This window comes from Diadema antillarum, unplaced genomic scaffold, assembly GCF_040938485.1.
Source record: "Diadema antillarum isolate AM-2024a unplaced genomic scaffold, OU_Dant_1.0 seq00001329_RagTag, whole genome shotgun sequence".
Classification (NCBI taxonomy): domain Eukaryota; kingdom Metazoa; phylum Echinodermata; class Echinoidea; order Diadematoida; family Diadematidae; genus Diadema; species Diadema antillarum.
The window spans coordinates 335,237-352,312 of NW_027272099.1; the positions used below are offsets into that span (position 1 = coordinate 335,237).

Sequence of the window (17,076 nt, forward strand, 5' to 3'; positions counted from 1 at the left end):
TCTCTACTATTTCATAAGTGTTTCCTTGGTATCTCGCAAAAAGTTAGAAGCTCAATTCTCATCTCCACCAATACTGTACTATCCCTTTAATATCTTCCTGGAAGAAATGGGGGTGGGGGTTGGGTGGAGGGGGAACTTTAAGTGAATTGTTGGATGTTTATAAAGCACCCATCACTCCTTGGTCCTTTGCAATACTTACAAGTTTAATAGTCCCTATCTCTACTGACTGCTACAAGGTATATCAAGCTACAAAAAAAAAAAGGTACTAAAACTGCTAAAGTTCTATGACCTTTGAGACAGAACGGTTTCCTCCATGATCAGCAAAACATATCAAACAACAGAAAATGCAGACTCCCTTTCACATCTCGCTAACAGCGAAATACAAAGATAAATGAATGCAAAAATTATATATTGCTGGGCATATGTACAAAACATTCAAAACAGGCTTTATAGATTTGTATAAAGTTTGTTTTAGTACTAGCAAAGAGGTCCACTTGATAAAGCGAAGGGGGAAAAAAGTACAAAAGTCAGTATGCACATGAAGAATAAAAAAGTGAAAATTACGCTGATCAATTAATAAAGCTCTTAACAATTTCTAAATGACAACAGAACTTGCAAATCAAAAAGCAGTAATTAATGAACTCATAATCAGAGCTAAAATAAAAAAAGAAGAAAAAAACAACAACAGAGCACTCTCAAGTGAAAGATTATCCAAAAAATTAAGTACTGAGTAATGGATTGCATTTGCTGCACCATCCAACATTTTTCACTCTGGTCCAATCACACAGTCTAACTGGCATGGCCCACTTTCAGTTTCTACTAGATTTTGCTGTCAAATTGCAATAACATGACATGCACACAAAGCAGAACGCGACAAGCACAAAGCAAGAAAAACATCAACAACCCAAACCAACACATTATAGAGTAAATGAGTTGAAAGAAATTTGGTAAAACACAACAAATTAACTTGTAGTAGATGTATTCATCAGTCCATACACAAGGTGCTCTATCATATAGATTTTGCATACACTGGTGTCACGGCTACATTGTCCGCAGACAAGCAGTGAAACTCACACTTTGTGCATACATAATATGCAGTCACAAATACACACATCCCTTCACGTGCCCTCATTCTCCTTACTTATTCTTATTTCATAACTTTTTACTTTTTGCTTTCCATATAGACCACGTTCAAACGACTCCAAACATCTTACGAGACAATCTAATATTCTACGCTATGTCTGTCTCTAGCTTCAAAGTACACAATATGCATGGCTTCACAGACTCAGGTACATGTTTGAACAAGGCTTTTTTGGCTTGAAATTTCATTTTGAGATTTTTTTTTTCCCCTCACTAGCGGCTACAAACTTGAGACAAAGTCTCCCCCTACAGCAAAGAGAATGATTACAAAATATAAATACAACAGCTGGCTCAATATTCTAGAAGTCTACAAATATTAAACCACAAGAGATGTTTACATTTAATCAAGCCACCAAAATCTGATACCATGATGCTGTTTGCAGTGCTGAAATCATAAATTTGAGGTGATAATCCTGCTAAAGAAAAAAAATCTCCATTCAAAGAAAAGACTTATGAAGACAAAGAGTGAGAATAGAAATGAACCTCAAACTTCTGCTACAGTCGAAAGCAGCCTTTACCATAGTCTGCCATGCCAAGAACTCTATACAACCAAAATTTTATTTATTCTATTTTTCTCCTACAAGCACCTGAACTTCATGCGATTTCACATCATGCTCACCCTTGTGGTAAAAGAAGATATTCATAAAATATAATAGAACACTATCGAGAAAGGTGATGAAGATGACATGATAGATTCGTATACATATCGCCATAATCAAGAATTGCGTTTTTTTTTTTTGTCTAATACATCTCCCCACAACCATACTTAACAGACTCACACAGAGAGAAAGGCCATATCAAAACATGCTATATCAAAACAACGTACACAAAAAATTGGTTTCCATGGAAGAGTGCAGACACATGTGCAATTTTACACATGACAGAGAAACAAAAAACATATACAATAAAACACACTTTTGGTGAGTTTGCTTGCATAAAAGCCGAGAATGTGTCGATTTCAGATGAATATAGACCACAGTTTACACATGCACAATGGGCTGAATAAGAAAAAACATGTCTAAAAAAAGACATCCACATGTGTGCAATTATAGTCCAAATGTGAGTGAAAAATGGTGACAATCAATATGTGCATATTGGACAAACTTTCGACAAGTTTCACTGGTCAATAGTAAACATGAATGACATGTAATATCCACAATTCTTTGACCGACGTCTAACCAGTTTCCTCCATACAAACACACAAAAACCACCCTCCTCATTTGATATGCATATTTACATAGGTGTAACATCTTGGGAAGTCATTCACGAGCCTCGGGCAAATTTTGATACACAGGAAAATGTTATGTTTTGTTCACTACCCTCTAGCTTGTGCCATCATGCCTTGATATGTACACTAAACTCAACAAAGTACTTGGAAGAAGCAGTGAACCTTTTTTTGTTTTGTTTTTGTTTCCTTTTAAAGCTGTGCTGAGCGAGAATGTGCTGGCCACGATAAACATGCTTACACTTTCCACCAGTTACACCACATCCCTTTTATGACATAGTTCTTTGCCCTTAAGATCACCAATACTTTAAATACAACACCTACGTACATGTAGTTACACTGTACACTTCACAGACAAGTTGGAGTGCATGGTGAATAATTATGTCACATGGTGCGACGCTTAAAGGTGCAACATCATTCGCCTATCTTACAGTGGCATCATAGTTGTCAGAATAGGTAAGTCTCATTCTGCGCTCATTATTCGCAGCGCCCGTTTTCTTCTCTTCCCACAAAGACTGGCGTGTCATGAAGGCAGAGGATAGAACCCCTTTCCAGCTGTCATCAGGGCGTGGCAAGTGGCCCTTCCGGTGGGATGCAGTCCCCTCCTCCTCCTCCTCCTCCTCCTCCTTTCCCCCTTGCTCCGCCCTAGTCCTCCCCCTCGGCGAGGATGGTGCCAACCTGCTCCAGCTTGTAGCCCATGTTGGCCCTCTGACACTGCTCGTCCTCCTCCAGGGCCTCCACCAGCTGTGGGACCAAGACAGAGAACAAAAATTACAGTGATGTTTTACTTTACCCCTTCCTTCTACAATTCTCTGGGAACCTTCAAAGACCCCCACACTAGATTCCTTTTGCCTGTCGACAAAGAGCGGACAGGCTGGTAATCCACCTGTATGAAAGCAGTCAAGCAGTACATGTATCCCGTTTTCATGGTCATACCGCATGTGCCATCAAACAAAGAGAAATATCAATCAGATGTGAGATCTTGAACAGAGTGTGCGCTGATGGGCTCGCGAACTCTGTTGTTATACACTGAAATGGCACCCACATGGGGTCAGCGAAAGTCAAAATCTATTGAGCTCAGCCTTGATTGCTATGTACATCTTTTTACAAGTTGTACAACTACACAATGTATCATTCACAGGTACATGTACTCCAATCTATGCTCAAATAGCATTTGTTGGTTGATGGGCATTTTGTTTATATTTCTGACAAGATGTACAAATTATTGTCATAATAATAATAATAATACAGGGTACTTATAATGAGCCAATTCCACATACCTAATGTGCTCAAGGCGTAGTAGAAAAAATGTGTATTACGCAAACATGCGCATGAAAATGAATGCCACAATGATGACGATGTCAAAAAAAAAAATCATAACATACAATTCTACTGGAAAACAGTTACATACAAATGAGTCTTGAGGGCAACTTTAAAGGAGTCAACATTCGAAATGTAATGGAATGCTTGAGGCAACTGATTCTACAGGTAAGGTACAGCATGTGCAAATGACCGATCCCCTCATGATTTCTTCATTTTTGGAACAACAAGCAATCTACAATCGGATTACCTTAAACATCTGGGAGGATTATAAAATGTTAGCAAATTAACATTATACTCTGGGGCAGATCTGTGTATGCCGGAAAACAGCATTCTCACCTTGTCACTCCTTTGACTGGCATGCTGGTACAGCTGATGAAGTGTCCCTATGTGACTGAATGAATTCTGGAATATCTGTGTAGAGCAACAAAGTTTAAAAAAAATAATAATAATAATCATGCTGAACGATATATGAACATTATCTTTAATACTGGAAATGCAATCATGTTGAGATGCTTGTTGAAAATCTGACAAAGTAAGAAATAAATTACACACTTGAAGCTTTCAATTGCCATCACCTATTTCATGGACAGTTCTCTGCAAGAATTTTCCATGTGTATCCTGTGATCATACAGAAACAGAGACAACTGCAGCATCAAACACACTCAGTGTTGGTTCACAGCTGCCTGTGGCGTTCTTTAATGACATGCATTCAATTAATTTCGTTCTCATTCTTTCTGAACAAGGAGGTCAAGCATTTTGTTTTTTCCATGGAGAACTACTAAATTTATGTATTTATCTATTTTCCTAAAAAATACTTTTCTCATGTACACATGCACTTCCAACCATCACTGCACATGACACTGCCAAATGTTGTCTAAATTCAAACTGTTACAGATTACCTGATACACACCGGGTAGCTCATTCTTCAAGACTAAATGATAATTGGCATCTACTCCGAGAGGAGTTGAATGCTGTACTAAATGCAAACCATTTGTCTCTCACTGAGGGTACAAAAATGTAGCTGTGTGCTATCACGCTATCAAGGAGAAGTGCCAAGTCATCTTTACCTCACACACTTCTTTGAATTCCATGTCCAACACATCCTGGTTGACCCTGGAGCTGGTACGGATGTCGTTGTAGAAAGTCTGGATCATCTCGATATAATTGGGCAGTTCGTTGGCATACAGGACTCGACTGGGTGACGTTTCCTACGAAACAAATTGCCACAAGTACATCATATCAAGCACAATCAATCAAACGGGCTCCACTTTATCAGCAGGTATTGAAAACAAAAGAGCATACTATGAAATAAAATATAAATGAGCGATTACCACTGAGTGGTATTTACCGCAGTGCTATAGACTCTAGCTCTACACTTGAAGTTGATACACTATGTACTACGACTTTTTCAGGTTAAGGAACATAATTTGACAGGTGCTGCCAAAGGATACAATGACTACTTCCTTTACATAATGAATGTCACAGACATACAGTGTACTTAGTAATAATCTCAGTAAAGAATTTTAATATGATAAAGAAATTCCCACAAATAATTCATCTGTCAACATAGGACTGCTCAACAGAATTCATTGATGGTTATGTACCCTTGGAGTCAAGGCAAAGAACCTAAATTTTAAACAAGCAAGAGCCCATTCAAATTACTCGTCCTGACAGTGAGTTTTAGTTGCCCTGGACAAGTGTGCTTGGAGCACCCCTGACTTACGATGCTGTACTTGGGGACGATTCCCTTGCAGGCATTGTCCAGCATCTGTGTGAGGACGCTGACCGAGGCATCTATCGTGTCGGTCTGATGCATGTCAAAGACATAGGCTGGGTGGGTCATGGCTGTCACCCAGAACCTCAGTGGAAGACTGCACAGAAAAAAATAGAAGAGTATTTACAGAGCGAGGAAAAAAAATAATGATATACAAAGGACAGCAGAAAAAGGAACAAAAAAGAAAGAAAGAAAAGAAGGAGCAATTAGACAAATACAAAAAGATCGGCTGCCTACAATGCTACTTTGACGTGTACGAGTTTGATTTCCTTCTTTGTTTCTTTTTTTTTTGGGGGGGGGGGTAGAGTTGAGGGAAAGGGAAGGTTCTTTTGTTCTAGTCATGGTTTAGTTAAAAGATCTACTCAGTAATGCTCACTTCTATACCAAGCCTTCTCAATTCCTGTAAGTCCTCCTCCATAAACTGCAATTGCAGTCAATGATGGAAATTGCCTGGATGGTGTGCCTTTATACTTCTGCTACAAAATTTTTTAATTTATCTGCAGTGGGTCAGAATAACATCTCAACCACACCTTGCCACATCTGATTAGCATCCATATGTCAAATATCAAGAATTCCCTTTTTAAAAAAATTATCTCATAGTTGTAGAGTATCATGCACAGCATATGTACAGGAAGACATGAAATGCACGAGCCAGTACCAACAGGGCCATTATCACTGGGCTTGAAAACTCTTGAAAACTTGCAAAGTTAGGGCAATGGTTACCTGGCAACCATACAAAATTCCACAAGAAACTTCACGCAAAGACTTGGGACTGTGAAGTTTTGAATTTCGCATGAAACTTCACAAGGTCTTTTGTAATGAAAATGTAAACAGCAGAAAAATTGTGACGTTGTTCACATAACTTGTGCATCAGTCTGCTCTTCCTTTAGCGTGTGTCGAATGAGTACACTAGGCATGTGCAGTTCTTTAAGAAATTTAATAATTTGTTTTTTTGTTATTTATATTTTTTTTTTTTCATGTGGACAGGTACACAAGCAGGAAAACTAGCCAGCCTGGCCTTACTCTGAAGTCAAAATACAGTCAAGCATGCATGCAAGTTCTACCAGTATTTGGATCCAGTTGGATCTAGCAACTCTTGGAACAAGACTTATTTTCATTACCAGATTTCTCTGTTTTCTCGCGAGAAATTCAGTACTTTGAGTTTACTGTATGGGACAACTAAAACAGAATACATTTACATTTCTGTAAAAAGAAAAAAAAATGAGATAAAGTAACACCTTTTGGAAAGGAACTCTACATCTGACGCAAAAAAAAAAAAAAAAAAAAAAAAGATGATAAAAGAAGATGAATAATCGGTTTCTGGAAATCTCACCAGCTGTTTTTCCACATATCTGCCGCACCCTTCAGCTTGTGCCTGTCTGCTTGGCGGTCAAAGAAGTCAAAGAGATATTTGAGTGCCTTGGGAAAGGGTCTGTCGTCTGACACTCTCAGCATTACTGCCAGAACATCGTCCACAAACGTCTGGATTGATTTCTGTGAGCAGGGAGACATAATGACTTCTGTAAGTTTTACACCCTCAAATCAATGGGGACCAGTAGCCATTGCATGATTTGCCGGAATTGCTAGTCTTTTTCACAGGCTTTCTATGTTTACAAGAAGTAGAAACACTTCATATACATAAGGAAGTTCAAATTCTTTTTAGCTGTGTTCTATGTGCCTTAATCTGCTTTCTTATATGTATTCATTCCTTGTTGTTATCTGCTTTTTGTACTAAGTTATTGCAGATGTTTTCAGTTGGGATCAGAGTTACAAAAGACCAACAGTCTCTGATGATACCTTATACTGGATATAACTGCTTCATGTTGAGTCAAGAATCTTCAAGTGTATGAGTTCACTCCAGAACCTCACACATGGGGTTGAAAACAAAGTGAAAGTGGATGAGGGGAAAAGGGGGAAAAGTCCAAACCTTGGTAGAAACCAGCCGTCTCAGGTAGATCTCCCGAATCTTTCTATGCTTGATCCTTGGGCCTGTGTTGGAGGAATTGCGGAGGCCCTTCTTGTTCTTCTTAAAGGCATCATCTTCAAACAGTGGAGACTGCAAAACAAAAAGGGACATGTGCATCCATAAAAATGTTCTTTGTAGCTGGGATCTTTTGAAAAATGTGACATTGCATGCATGGCAACTGAAGGGATTTTGAAGAGAAGGAAATCATTGGGGCTAATATTATGACAAACTATATGAGCTTAAAGTATTCTGACAGCTGTAGCCAAGATGGAAAACCTAAAACTTGTGCAATAGTGTTCATTAATGCTCTTTGGACAGTAAGCCACTTTTGAGGGCAGACCTAGAATATTGTAGTATATCCCTTCACTCAGATACTTTGAAAAATTGTTTTAAAAAAACAGAAAGAAAGAAAGATCATATGGTTTTCAAACTGTTGAACTGTGTATGTTCTCTCAAGACATTTCAAGATCCTCTCATACAACATACCTTAAAAGCTCTGTGATCGTCACATTGTCAAGAAACCAGAGAAAAAAGTCAGCTGATGTCTCACTGAATATCACTGAATACACTGTATCACTCACTGATCAATTCAAGAAGCAATTTTGAGTACCAATAACTGAAATCAACCCAAAATATTCTTTTGTGCAAGTGTGTGTGTGTGTGTGTGTGTGTGTGTGTGTGTGTGTGTGTGTATCAGTCAATGAGATTTGTGGTATTTTGTCTATTTTAAAACATTTCATCTTATCACAAGCAATTACAAATTCTGGAAATTGTTCCTTGTTACAAGGCTCTTTGAATAAGTGATGGTGGCTTTGTGGTCAAGAAAATACCAGCAAGGTACATATGTACATTGTATGTGACTGTTGCAATGTGAGGGACCTAGTAAGGGATGATGGCTTGTCTCACCAGGTGGTAGAACTGGAACCCCTCTTCCAGATCACTCTCCACATTTGTGTTTGTCATAGGAGGTCCACGTTTTGGACTTGGGAGCGCTGTTGAGAGATGCACACAGTCAGAGTGATAAGCACACACAGAAACAAACAAACAAAACGGGCACTTGCAAAACTTCCAACAAATGTAAGAAATTCAACAAATTCTGGTCAACTGGCCTCAAAAAGTATTCTGGTTTTTAACTTACGGCTTGGAGCCAGGAGCTCTGTGTCCTCATCCAGGGGTGTGGCCAGGCTAGCGTTGGGGTTGATCTGTTTGCTGACCAACGACACTGTAGCTCCATCTGAAATCTGCACACATACACACACACACACACAAAACCAACAACAACAAACAAACAAACAATAAATAGATGAATATAACCTGCCCAAAAACAAACAAACAAATACACATCAGAGATCCAATGGCCATAAAAATAGTCTTACAAAATAAGGACCACATTACAAACATGACATAAATGTACACAAAGCCTAATAAACTATCCTTTTGATGCTTGTATTTTGCAGAAATTGAAGACTGATGCAAGATACTGGATGCCACTTCTGACTTGCACATTACAAATCATTTAGGGAACAAAGCAGCAAAGGGCTAGTAGTCTAGAGATAAAGGAGACTGTCGGTCCAAACTTACAGCATAGTGGCTGATGGTATTCACTTTTGCCCATCGGTTGACATCTGGCTTCTCTGTGGTGTTGTCTGTGTCACGCAGAACCAGCTGGCCCATCTTTCCACTCCGCAAGACTGGAGGAGTTGGGGTAAAGAGCAGAAATGCACATAGATAATGTAATGTTAAGAAGATCCCGCAATGCTTTAACAACCTGGCACAGCTATCAGAAACTTACATCAAAAGCTATATTCCATATACCTTGCGAGTATAATATTTTGCAAACAGGAAAGAGTAAGACAAGTTTGTGGTTACATTCACAAATGAGAACTTCAGTGATGAAATGAAAAATACGTGCTATCCCTTTACAGGAGGAAAGTTTGTGATATTTCACCATGGAGATGATTATAGAACATTTGTATCATGGGAGGCAATATTTTTGCAAGTTGTTGATTTTGACACTATCAATTGACTCATGAAATTAGCAAAAATGAATATACCAAAATAGATACCTCATATCAGATTTATCTCATTGGTATCAAAAGTCTTTCTGATGATACATTTCGTAATCTTTTTCTTCATTACTACCATCCATCTCATTCTCTCTTCATGTTGTAATGAAAAACAAATGCAAACATTAATCATAATCTTTAGAACATGGTAATGGGTAATGAGACCATCTGCATTGGTGTCAATGGAAACTAGGAATATGTATGAATTCAATTCTGTTATACCATAAACACAGAAATTTTCATGGTACATTAATTTTCACATAATTCGCGCTACTTTTGTCGAGCATGGATTCTAAAACCAGTAAAAATATCTTCACTATTTTCTCTGCACATTTTTGATAGGTTGACAATTGTGCAGGGCAAATTCAAGTCATTAAGCACGAAAAATTAATCGTGTGAAAATATTGATGTTTACAGTTTTTGTGTGAAAATGTTCTTCTCATTCAAACTCCATATACTTGAATCTAGACCCTGTCAATAGGTAGCAAAGATTTTGCTATTAACGATGACAACTCCACTTCAATTCAATATACTCTGTTCTACACTGCTCTGTCCTGCTTCGCTCTCAACCCTTACCGAGGTCTACATCCAAGGTGATATAGCGGGCAGAGAGGGGCTTGTTGCGGAAGACCGCGTCCAGAATCTTGGTCTTGACCTGCGTGATGGTGTCCACACTCAGAACCTTGACCATGTTGTTCTCCATCTCCTGGAGGCGATTCTCCACCTGGAGGTTCTACAGGAGGACAGGAAAACAGTGTGGTAGAGGTAAGATGACAGGGTGTGGCAGATTTACAGTGATAGTGCATCAAGATAGTTGTCACAGTGCAGCTATCTTTAAAGCATCAAAAATCAGGGAGAGTCCACAAAGCTGCCAGTGGAGATCCCAAATGTGTTTAGAAATACAGAGGGGCGGATCTAGCATTTTTCCAAGGATGGAGGAGGTTAAGTTTGAGTCATGAAAAAAAAAAAAAAAATCATAACATTTTTGAGTGCCACTTCTCTCCCAAAATTGGCTAACAAGCTACAACAACAAAAAGATAACTCTCAAAAAGGGAGGGGGGGGGGGGGGGGGTTAAACCCCTACAACACCAAAACAAAACAAAACAAAACAAAACAATTATGAGCCTATGGGGGGGGGGGGGGTTACACCCCCACAGATCTGCCATTGCTATAGGTAGCTCAATGAGCAAAAGTACATTACTTCTTAAATCAGGGAGATTTTCATATCCTCTTTATCCACTCAAAACGAAATCTCATTGTTTTCAGGAAGTCCCCTGTAAAATCAGGGAGACCGGCGAGTTCTGGTGTCATCACCTTGGTGATGAGAGAGACAGGGAGCTATCCATTGGTAATAATTACGTCGCTGTATGGTAAACTAGAGTTTCACTTGCTCATTAGCTCAATGTAGAGAATGGAACAATCTAAGCTCACAACAAACTTGCTACTGATCAGTACACTTGCCCAAGTATTTCTCTCATAATAGTCTTTCTGATTATATGTTGAACTTGTCTCTTTCTTTTACACCACTGTTCACTCTTTGGTCACATTACATGCTATCCTGCTCTGCTCATTCAATCTGCAGCAGTCCAAAAGCTTACAAAGTGCAAGCATGAGAATGAACACTTTAATCAGTACCACAGTTGAGCTTCACACACAGATAGTGGTGCTACAGTATAAAATGAGCCATTTTTAAAAATACATCCATTGGGAATAAACAGTGGGCCAATCATGACACTATATACCAGTGCATTTGAATACATCTACCTCACACTGACAACATCTCAGGAAAACATACAACAATTCCATACACACATACTGCTGTCAACAACAAAAGACACTTCATAACGGGTACCGACTACACCAGAATGTCTTCATAAGGTTTTGTAGTGAGCGAGGTGGTCATCAAAGTTAGCGTCTTACCACTTCATGGAAATTGACATCCTCGTCAAGCAGGTACTCATAGTTGAGAGAGTAGTGGGCGTGGCCAGTGATGACGTCGACGGGACCCTTCTCCACTTGGAACTTGATGGCTTGGTAGAGCAGGTAGAGAGGGTACGCCACATGTTTCTATTTACGGGGAGGAATAACAAGATGTGTACATTGGGGGAAATATATGTAAGTTTAGATCGAGATCGAGAGTCAGATACACGTATACAGATGATAAATAAAGAGATACGGCAGACAGATTCCAAAACCAAGAGCAAGAGTGAAAAAAAAAAACAACAGCAGAAAAGAACATGAAGAGATCAAAGAGAGTATGATCATGTGACAAATTGTGTGCTTGTGGGGATGCATTGTTCTGCAAAATGGACTTGATTTCATCATAAATTTGGACTCTATGACTGTGTTAATGCGAACACCACAACAGGAGACTTTTGATAGCATGATAGAGTGCGATCCATGTCTGCCTCAGTCACCAACAGAGAAGTGAATTGATTGATAGTACCAAAGTACAGTGCAGCATTGTCTTCTTTTTTCTACTCAGTATCACCTTTTTTATTTTCAATTTTGTTGGGGAGGTCTGTTTGTTGATATGACTTAAAAAAAAAAGAACAATTAACTTCACAATGAGAGCCTCTTTGGGATAATTTCAAAGCAGGCATTACCTCTATGCAGGTGTTAAAATGCACTTGTAAGAATTCAATGTGTAGGCCAACAGCATTAAGTCAAAATAGGCTTAAACCTGGACATTTCTGGTAACAAGCTGAGCATTTTCTGCAATCCCAGATGGCATCCAAAATGGCTGCCACTTCCTGAAATTCTTGTAACTTTTCAATCAAGTAATCCAAATACAAAATCTAAATATATGTTTTCAAGCACAAGAAACTCAATCAAATACATATTAAAGGACAAGTTCACCTTCATAAACATAAGGATTGAGAAAATGCAACATGTTAGTATGTTAGTAGAACACATCAGTGAAAGTTTGAGGAAAATTGGACAATCGATGCAAAAGTTATGAATTTTTAAAATTTTTGTGTTGGAACCGCTGGATGAGGAGACTACTACAGCTTGTGAGTCATATGCGTACAACAGTATAAAGAAAATATAAAGAAAATTTAACATATTTTCATTTTTTTTCACATAATAAAAGAGCACTTGACTTGGCTCTTTCTAAAGGCAGGGGGAATAATATTACCCATAACATTTGTCGGTAACAAGTCGGGGGAATGTGAACTTTTTTCATAAGATGAAATTTTGTGAAATTCTCTTTATATTTTCCTATATTGTTGTACGCATGTGACATCTAAGTTATTCACACACTGCAGTAGTCTTCTCTTCCAGCGGTTACTGCACAAAAACTTCAGAAATTCATAACTTTCGAACGGATTGTCCGATTTTCCTCAAACTTTCAATGATGTGTTCTACTAATATTGCTACATTCTCTCAATCCTTATGTCTATGAAGGTGAACTTGTCCTTTAAGAGATGTTGAAGCACGCAGGTACCAATAAAATGGCTTGAGCTCTTCCCAAAATCCAAAATTAACAATTTTACCTCACAATTATGTAAATACTGTAAATATCAGTTATTGATTAACATGTAATATTTCATCCTGAAAGCATTCAACAAACTTTTTATTAAATAAGATAGTTCTCATGCATACAGTATACAAATTGAAAATAAAACATTTGAATGTTAAGATCTAGTAGGGTGTCATTATTACAAGGGAAACATTTCACCATCAGTATTATTACTTATCAGACAGGGCAGCATTTTTTCCAAATGTTCTATTTTTGCCACCTCAAGCACATTAGATGAACATTTTAGTGCTAGCCTCTTTTTACTAACAAGATGCAGTTTACAATGTATGTCTACCATGAGGTGAGTTCCATTTGAAACTTTCAGTAATCACTTTGGAAGTAAAAATGATTGTTTTTGGTATCCATGCTGTATACTGTACATGTTCAAAATTAGTGTCTACATGTACTACAAAGTAATGTGTAATATCACATGACAGTGAATTTCTGTGGAGAAGCCTATCATTTGACCTAGAAATATTGTGAAATTATAAGTTATTTTATTCACTTCATGTAGATCAAATAATTAATATATAGAAATCAGTGAATGTATGACATTCATATACTTATTTGTACATGGAGAGGGACACCACCTCCAACACAAGAGTTTTTTACATTTTCAAACTTGAATAGTGCACTCTTTTGGTGAGATATTCGATATTTGTTTCTATCATGAAAGTAAGAAAAATATATATTTAGGGAAAGATGTGGGGGAGGGGTGGACGGTGATACACCCTCCCACACGAGAGAGATTTTTTACTTTCAGACCTGAAAATCTAAGTTATGGTGCAAACTGTTGATGAAATATTAAATTTTTGTTTCTATGAAAAATGTAAGCAGAAAAAATAGACTATAATTGTAGTTTTCTAGGCAATGCGCTGGAGGAGGATGTGAGAGGGGGGGGGGGGGGGGGGGGGGGAGGGAACCCAATCCCACACGACAGAGTTTTTGCAGTTTTATGATCGTCATTCAATGGTGGTGCACCTCTGGTGTTATATTGAGAAAATTTTCAATTCTCAAAGAGTAGTTAATTCATAGTCTTTGTATCTCCCTACCCCTCCAACAAGAAGGAGCTTTTGCACTTAACACAGGATTGAAATGAAATAGTCACATTGTTTACATTATTTGGGAAATCGTTAACGAAAGGGGATAGACAGGGCATATCACCCTCCAATATGAGGGAACTTATGCATTTTGTAAGTGAAAAATCTGGTGCGCACTTTTTTTCAGAAATTTGTCAATCTTAAAAGTGTATAAAGTCTATGGAAAGGGGCCAAGCAAGGGAGGTTTTGCATTTTTTATGATTGCAATTCAATGATAAGGTGCATATAATTCTTATTGAATATTTGGACAATAATTCAAAATTTTTCACCAACTTGGATATAACGGGAGAGGGGCAAAATTATATGTTTGCCCTCAATATTTTTCAAGGGGAGGGAGGCAACTGAACCTTACGTAGGATCGAAACCCCTGGTCATCCCTGGGTGCCTGTAGATATTCCTGACTGAGTCATCATCGTTTGCTCGATGATTCAGAAAATGGGGAGGGGGTTGAGGGGGTATAATTCTGGTGGTTTTATTTTTCGTAGGTAATTTGTGATTGGTCCCAAGAGGCCCACGTCATAGCAGGTACAAATTGCCATGGTATTTTACACTTTTAACGTCTAAACCATGCTCTCAGCTGATATTTTGCAAGCGAGCGAAGCAAACGGTCCATCCAATTTGAAAATTAAATAAACAAATCCTAAAAGATAGATTACTGTTAAGCTCTGAATAGTGTGTAGCTCTCACTATCGATTGAATGTAATGCAGTATAAACAAAAGACTAAATCATTACAGTCAAATTTCTTCTTCTTCATTTTCTTTTTTAAACTTTTTTTTTTTGGGGGGGGGGGGGGGGAGGGGGACGAGTGTAAAGGCCATGTCCCTCCTCCAAGAGCGGGGGATGCATCCCCCATCCCCCCGATTTATGCCCATGTTATGCACATTTAGGGTAAACATTCAGCTGGAACGTCTGAGTTTTTTAATTTCTAACATCATTTTGTTTAGAATTTCATTGTCTCTTGAAACAGGCTAGAAACATCAATGTGTTGATAAAACAAAATTGCGGCTATTTTGGGCACCTTAGGTTTTCGGGAAGAACTTGGGTGGTTTTATTGGTACTTTCGTGTTTCAAAATATCTGAATAAGTCTTTTATTAGTTTCCTTATGTCTCTGAACATATACATGTATTTAGACATTTAAAGTACATATTCAGGTTCAGTTTTGCACGGTTATGAGGAAAAACAGGAAATGGCAGCCATTTGGGGCATCATTTTAAATTCAGAAAGAGCTCAAGTGGTTTTGATAGCACTTACAATGTGTATGTGTTGCAAAATCTCTGATTAAGTACTATATTGAGTCCTCAAGTAACAAAACAATATTACGACATTCAAACTGTGTATAGGTGAAACCTACCTGAAAAGTTATGAGAAAAACAGGAAATGGCGGCTATTTTGGATGCCATCTCGGATTGCGGGAAATGTTTGAGGAGGAATTATGAGGACTTTTAGTATGTTATTCTAATCACATTCCTGGATCTATCCTGAAAAAATCAGTTTGTTACCAGAAATGTCCCACTTAAAACTAATACTCTTGGGCTAGTGGTTTCAAAAACACAAAAAGAGGGTATTTCTATTCTTTCTGCTGACACACCATATGCTTGTTGTCCGCGTAACATCGTGAGCAAAAAAAATATCTACCATCACAAAAAATGAACATCGGAATGAAGCATAGATTACAAACACTCTGGCGAACTCCAAAGAAACGATGAAAAAAACCAACAATACACCGACTTCATTTGCTTCACACTGAGATCAAACCAGGAATGGCTGCAACAGTGATTCTAGATGCTTACCTGCAAGTAGCTGTACATGCACAATGCCATCCAGTTTGCCAGCATCTTCTCCACAATAGTTTCCGTCCTAAGGTCGACAGAAATAATAATTTAAAAAAAATAGAATGAGAGAATGTAACTCGATGCTCTTTGCTATTCAGATTGCCAACAACATGATTGCATATCATCTCTGGGGTGACAAAAGCTTGTATCGAAATTTTTGGTGAAAATGACCTTCTTTTTTAATCAATCGTCAGATAATCAGTTACAACTTGTATATAAAGAGATGCCCTGCACAAACCCTAGTTGCTTTACCCCCAAAATGAAGCTACCACGACATGTTAAAGGCGCTCCAATTGTTAAAGTGCTTTGGCTGCCATATTTTTTTAACTCTCCCAAACATTGGACATTGTTGAGATACGAGGCTTGATTGCCCCAACAGCAATTTGCATACACGTGTATCTAATACTGTAAAAGTGGAAATTTTCGCGGTGTTGAAATTTTCGCGCATTTTGCGCAACCAGAAACTAGCGCGAAAATAAAAGCCCGCGAATATTTTTGCTTGCCATATGTTCCTGTGCGTGCCGTCTTGATTCCGCGGAATTAAAAACACACGAAACTCTTCTGACCCGGCCAATCGCGAAAAATTAGTCGCGCGAAAATATCCACTTTTACAGTATTAGAAATCACTCAGCATTCTCATCATCATATTGGCAAGCATGTTTAGAAAATCAACTTATATCATCACCGTGATCATCGTTATCCTTCAATACCTCAATAGTAATATTAGTAGCAGTAACATATTTTACTATCTAATGTGTCATCATTCCAACATATTTTTCTAAAATTCTCCTTCAAGGAAAGCAATAGTGAAATATCTTGTCTGCATTATATTTCAAATCAAGACGATTGTCTAAGCCTTGATGGGCTGCATGACAACTGTTTTGTCAAAATCATGATATTCTACGCACCCACACACACACACAGACAAACTGGCTTGTCAAACTTACCGCTTGAAGAGCTGTCGGTAGCGCTCAGTGTCCGCAGCGGTTGTGATCTCCTCCAGCATCAATGTTAGCATCACCCTACAAACATACATATGAAGGGAATATCACATCCATCTTGCTCTCTCCTCTTCACCAAATCATGAGGGTATCATGTAAAGAAAAAAAGTAACCACAGAAGCAC

At 38.2% G+C, this 17,076-nt stretch overlaps 2 protein-coding genes across 2 annotated transcripts in view; both read right to left on the reverse strand.

Moving 5' to 3' along the window:
• Window positions 1–1,246: 1,246 nt before the first annotated feature.
• Window positions 1,247–8,944, reverse strand: LOC139708375 (plexin-A1-like). Its single transcript, XM_071620327.1, has 9 exons — window positions 8,927–8,944; window positions 8,567–8,669; window positions 8,335–8,420; window positions 7,390–7,518; window positions 6,796–6,956; window positions 5,412–5,559; window positions 4,756–4,896; window positions 4,025–4,099; window positions 1,247–3,109 (listed from the first exon to the last, which is right to left on the reverse strand). Exons 1-9 carry the CDS (start codon window positions 8,942–8,944, stop codon window positions 3,011–3,013), a joined length of 960 nt encoding a protein of 319 aa, XP_071476428.1. The 3' UTR covers window positions 1,247–3,010.
• Window positions 8,945–8,967: 23 nt separating this feature from the next.
• LOC139708376 (plexin-A4-like) overlaps window positions 8,968–17,076 on the reverse strand; it is a 38,973-nt gene continuing 30,864 nt past the window's right edge. The window contains exons 14-18 of the mRNA XM_071620328.1: window positions 16,899–16,973; window positions 15,910–15,976; window positions 11,415–11,561; window positions 10,071–10,227; window positions 8,968–9,119 (exon numbers count right to left, since the gene is read on the reverse strand). Coding sequence (XP_071476429.1) covers window positions 8,968–9,119; window positions 10,071–10,227; window positions 11,415–11,561; window positions 15,910–15,976; window positions 16,899–16,973 — 598 coding nt within the window. The remainder of the gene's footprint in view (window positions 9,120–10,070; window positions 10,228–11,414; window positions 11,562–15,909; window positions 15,977–16,898; window positions 16,974–17,076) is intronic.